We start from the raw sequence: 6,000 nt of genomic DNA on the forward strand, positions 1-6,000 counted from the left end.
CTTACTGAGATTAAGACGCTGGGCGACCCATCCTCCATTACTGAGCATACTATTCGCCAATGTTCAACCATTAAATTAACAAACTTGACGAACTCAGAGCAAGGATCTCCATCCAGAGGGACATCTATCAGGGCCTGCAACATACTGTTTTTCAGAGATTTGGCTTTCCTCCGACATCGACAGATTATATACAACTAGCAGGTTTTACAGTTTTCCGAGAATAGGAAGCGGGCTCTATGGCAAGAGCAAGGGTGGTGGGTTCTGCTTTATGACCAACACCACATGGTGCGACAGGGGAAACGTACAGGAACTTGAGTTCCTGCCCCGTCGACTTGTATATGTGGTCATAAAATATAGTTATTTCTACCTTCCGAGAGAGTTCACCAGGATTACCATGGCGGCTGTGTACATCCCCGCCCCAAGCAGACACCAAAAAGGCTCTCAAAGATCTTCATAGGGCCCTGAACAAACTGGAGACTGCATTCCCGGAGGCAGTGTTCATTGTTGCGGGGACTTTAACAAAAGTAATTTGAGAACAGTGCTCCCAAATTATTACCAAAAATCAGAAAGGAAAACGCTGCACACCGCCGCTCATGCTCCCAGGAGATATTTATTTATAACAACGTTTCGACCCTTAGGTCTTCATCAGGCATCCATATCTCAGGTGGGGGTGGAAGGTCCTATATATAGGGGCAATGCAATTTTACAGTAAACAAATTGACAGACTTTTAGCACGCTTATAGGGAAGGACATTCAACAAGCACAGCACTTACACAAATGACTGATTATTGGCTAAGAGAAATTTATGATAAAAAGATTGTGGGGGCTCTTGTTAGACGTCAGTGCGGCTTTTGACATTATCGATCATAGTCTGTTGCTGGAAAAACTTGTGTTATGGCTTTACACTCCCTGCTATATTGTGGATAAAGAGTTACCGGTCTAACAGAATACAGAGGGTGTTCTTTAATGGAAGCCTCTCCAACAAAATCCAGGTAGAATCAGGAATTCCCCAGGGCAGCTGTCTAGGCCCGTTACTTTTTTCAATCTTTACTAACGACATGCCACTGGCTTTGAGTAAAGCCAGTAATGTCTATGTATGCGGATGACTCAACACTATACACGTCAGCTACCACAGCGACTGAAATGACTGCAACACTAAACAAAGAGCTGCAGTTAGTTTCAGAATGGGTGGCAAGGAATAAGTTGGTCCTAAATATTTTAAAAATTAAAAAGCATTGTATTTGGGACAAATCATTAATTAAACCCTAAACCTCAACTAAATCTTGTAATGAATAATATGGAAATTGAGCAAGTTGAGACTAAACTGCTTGGAGTAACCCTGGATTGTAAACTGTCATGGTCAAAATATATTGATACAACAGTAGCTAGTAGCTATCTGTCTATAATAAAGTGCTGCTCTGCATTCTTAACAGCACTATCATCAAGGCAGGTCCTACAGGCCCTAGTTTTGTCGCACCGGACTACTGTTCAGTCGTGTGGTCAGGTGCCAAAGAGGGACAGCACGGCTGGCCCTTGGATGTACACAGAGAGCTAACATTTATAATATGCATGTCAATCTCTCCTGGCTCAAAGTGAAGGAGAGATTGCCTTCATCACTACTTGAATTTGTGAGAGGTATTGACATGTTGAATGCACCGAGCTGTCCGTTTGAACTACTGGCACACAGCTCGGACACCCATGCATACCCCACAATACATGCCACCAGAGGTCTCTTCACAGTCCCCAAGTCCAGAACAGACTATGGGAGGCGCACAGTACTACATAGAGCCATGCCTACATGGAACTCCATTCCACATCTAGTGACTCATGCAAGCAGTAAAATTAGATTTTAAAAAACAGATAAAAATACACCTTATGGAACAGCGGGGACTGTGAAGCAACAAACATAGACACATGAAAACAAACATGATAACATACGCACTACACACATATATTTTGTGTTATAGATATGTGGTAGTAGAGTAGGGGCCTTTGGGCACACAGTTAATATATTGTTAAATCTGTTATGAACGTATTGTAATGTATAACTGCCTTAATTTTGCTGGACCCCAGGAAGAGTAGCTGCTGCCATGGCAGCAGCTAATGGGGATCCACAATAAATACAAATACCAACACAGACTGTCTAACTCGCGGAAATTCTACTCTTGACCACTGTTACACACCTTTTCAACACGGGTATAAGGCCCTCTCCAGTCCTCCTTTCGGAAAATCCGACATTGACTCCATCTTGCTTCTCCCCGCCTACAAACAAAGACTCAAGAATGAAGTTCCGGTGATCAGGTCTGTACAGCATTGGTCCAACCAATCAGAATTCATGCTTCAAGACGGTTTTAATCAGGTGGACTGGAATATGTTCCGGTTTGCCTCTGGAGATCTCAATGAATATGCCGACTCAGTCACCGGATTCATCAAAAAATGCATAGATGACGTGATACCGATAGCACCTTTCAAAACATACCAGAATCAAAAACTGTGGATTGATCACAGCCTTGTGGGAAAACTGAATGAGAGATTCTGCTTATAAACAGGGCAAGGTCACCGGGGACAGTAGTTTGGTTAAACAAAATTACTTACGCAGATCGATCAAAATGGCAAAACACAAGTATAGAGACAAAGTGCAGGAGCAATTCAGCAGGTCGGGCACAAGGCATATGTGGCAGGGGCTCCTAACGATCACGAATTACAAAAAGAAAGCCAGCCACATCACGGTCACCAACGTCACCCTACCAGATGACCTAAACACTTTTTTCCTCAAGATTCGAGCACAATGACCCTGAGCTGCCGAGGAGAGCTCCTGATGACAACGTGGGTCTCCACGGAGGACGTATGTAAGTCATTCAAACGTGTTAACCATCGCAATGCTGCCGGTGCAGATGGCATCTCTAGCCGTGCCCTCAAAGCATGTGTAAACCAACTGGCTGTTGTGTTCTGACAGTTTCAATCTCGCCCTAGCTCAGGCCTCTATACCCACCTGCTGCAAGATGTCCACCATCATCCCTGTGCCCAAGAAAGGGAAAGTAACTTAACTGAATGACCACCGACCAGTAGCACTCACTTCAGTCATCATGAAGTGCTTCGAGAGGCTAGTCAAAGACCATGTCACCTCCTCCCTCCCCGACCCTCTCCAATTCGCCTACCACCCTGACAGATCCACAGACGACGCAATCGCCATTGCACTGCCCTTACCCACCTCGACAAAAGGAATGCATATGTGAGGACGCTGTTAATCGACTACAGCTCAGCCTTCAAAACCATAGTGCCCTATAAGCTCATTACAAAGCTCACAGCCCTGGGTCTGAACTCCTCCCTATGCAACTGGGTCCTGGACTTCCTGACGGGCAGCCCCCAGGTGGTTAAGGTAGGCAACATTACCTCCTCAACTCTGATCCTCAACACGGGGGCCCCCACAAGGGTGCGTCCTCAGTCCCCTCCTGTATTCTCTGTATACCCACGACTGCGTGGACACACAGTTCCAACTTCATCATCAAGTTCGCTGACGACAACAGTAGTAGACCTGATCACCAACAACGACGACAGCCTACAGGGAGGAGGTAGGCACTCTAACGGCATGGTGCCAGGTAAACAACCTCTCCCTCAACGTTAGCAAAACAAAGGAGCCGATTGTGGAGGAACCAGGCTGGACACGCCCCCATCCTCATCAACAGGTCCGCCGTGGAGACTCAATAACTTCAAATTTCTCAGTGTACACATCTCAGAGAAGCTGAAATGGTCTAACCACATGGACACCGTAGTGAAGAAGGTACGACAGACACTCTTCAATCTCAGGATCCTTAAAAAAAATCCCTAGTCCTTGCAAATGACAAGCATACCCATAACATGATGCAGCCACCACCAACCTTGAAAATATATAGAGTGGTACTCCGTGATGTGTTGCTTTGCCACAAACATAACAATTCCTATTCAGGACATGAAGTTAATTTCTTTATCAAATGTTTTGCAGTATTACTTTAGTGCCTTGTTGCAAACAGGATGCATGTTTTGTAATATTTCTATTTTGTACAGGTTTCCTTCTTTTCACTCTGTCAATTAGGTAAGCATTTTGGAGTAACTGCAATGTTGTTCCATCTTCTGTTCTATCACAGCCATTCAAAACTAACGGTTTTAAAGTCACCATTGGCCTCAAGGTGAAATTCCTGAGCGGTTTCCTTACTCTCCGAAAACAGAGTTAAGAAGGAAGCCTGTATCTTTGTAGTGACTGGGTGTACTGATACACCATCCAAAGTGTAATTAATAACTTCACCATGCTCAAAGGGATATAAAATGTCTGCTTTTAATTTTATTTTTACCCATCTACCAATAGGTGCCCTTCTTTACTTTCTAAAGTCACTGTATGTAGCTCAAATCGTTCGCGAGCTATGGAAGCTATGGAAGTTTGAAGGTCCAAATGTCCGGTGAATATCGAATCTGAAAGTAGCTAAATATATATTTTAATAATAGGCTATCGAGCAAGCAAACCTGGCACTTTGTTCACAATTTTTCACACGGTCATAATTTTTCACATGGTGGTTACAGTTGCTTACTTCTTGGGGCCCAAGGCAATGCACGAATGTGTACAAACATTCTTACCGAATATTTTAGCTAGCAAGTTAACCCTCTGTTCTAACCAGCTACCGTTAGATAGCTAGCTACAGTAATACCTAGCTAGCTGCTAAGGCCAGTGCGAGGCTTACTGGTCAAAAATGGCAAGTCTGGGGAACAGAATTTCCTTACCTTTTCTGCCGAGGCATCGATTGCAGACTGGTTGTAAAATGACGTGACGGTTTTGGACCTCTCTCGTGCCAGTTCTGTATATCCCTGTATTGAAGATGTAGAACTAAATATTTTGCTGTCTGTTGAGATGGGGGTGATTGTTTTCGGGATGGGGGCAAGCAAAAGTCTGCTCAATCTCTGGCTCGTGATAGTACAACCACAGCCCAGCATCTCGAACGCTGTACCTGTCACTCTGCGACGCATTTTGGATATATATTTACAGGAACAAGAAAGTCCTGTTCTGAGGTTGTAAAATTTATTTGACGGCCGTCTCAACAGGCCATTAGCTAACCCTTGTGCTCGTGCACGAACGCACGTATCTGATACAGTCAGTGTCATGAAGAGTACGGAAGGGTCACTTTATAAAGACTTTGACCAGTCCGCAACAGTGTTTTTCAGAAGACGCGTCGGTTTAACCAATCGCAGAGAGGAGAGGCGGGGAATGGTGCATTGCCACGCCTACAACCTATTGTACGTACGGTTTGTGTGCGTGCACAGAACAATGGAAGAAGCAAGAAGAGTGGGAGATTCTCAATTGCATTTCCTTCATTCCTCGCGTCCTCTCTCCTAGCCTCCTCAAATCCATTGGATGTGAAAGTCAGAGGGGAGGGACTTCTGACCTTCTCATCCAATGGGTTTTGAGGAGGCGGCAAGGAGAGAGGATGCTAGAAATCAAGGAAATGCACCAGAATTTACCAATGTGTTTCTCCTTGGGAAATTCAATGTTTATAAATAGGAATCAATGTGTTTCTCCTTGGGAAATTAAATGTTTAAAAATAGGAATCAAATGCATACTTCTCGTTAATACAGCTTTCATTTTGGCATATTCCTCAATCACATGCAATGGATTATTATGCAACAAATTTAGCAAGGCTCCAGTTGAGCAAAAGAACGAGAAAGAAAATAAGAGCATCTTACTTCCTGATTCTCCATGTAATTAGTTTGCAAATAAAAACACTGTATCATGATGAGATAAGTTGAATGAAGTAAAAAAAAATTATAGTCTAGGGTTTTGTCATTATCGATCTCAATATCATATTTGGAGACATTTCCCCACAAGGTGCCACATGTTGATCTGTCGTTTAAGAAATTGCTCATGCACCTGTGAACCGGTTTACGTTTCCCCTAGAATAGGGCGTATTCGATTATGCTGAGCTGGGGGGACTCCGGTTCATGGCCCGTGACGTGAACAGTAATCTGCGCCGCTCG

The 6,000-nt window shown here is 44.0% G+C and overlaps 1 protein-coding gene across 1 annotated transcript in view; it reads right to left on the reverse strand.

The window, feature by feature from the left end:
- LOC121550854 (3-methyl-2-oxobutanoate dehydrogenase [lipoamide] kinase, mitochondrial-like) overlaps window positions 1-5,135 on the reverse strand; it is a 44,692-nt gene extending 39,557 nt beyond the window's left edge. The window contains exon 1 of the mRNA XM_041863244.1: window positions 4,753-5,135. Coding sequence (XP_041719178.1) covers window positions 4,753-5,130 — 378 coding nt within the window. The 5' untranslated portion in view covers window positions 5,131-5,135. The remainder of the gene's footprint in view (window positions 1-4,752) is intronic.
- Between the last annotated feature and the right edge of the window lie 865 nt (window positions 5,136-6,000).

This window comes from Coregonus clupeaformis, chromosome 35 (assembly GCF_020615455.1).
Source record: "Coregonus clupeaformis isolate EN_2021a chromosome 35, ASM2061545v1, whole genome shotgun sequence".
Taxonomy (NCBI): domain Eukaryota; kingdom Metazoa; phylum Chordata; class Actinopteri; order Salmoniformes; family Salmonidae; genus Coregonus; species Coregonus clupeaformis.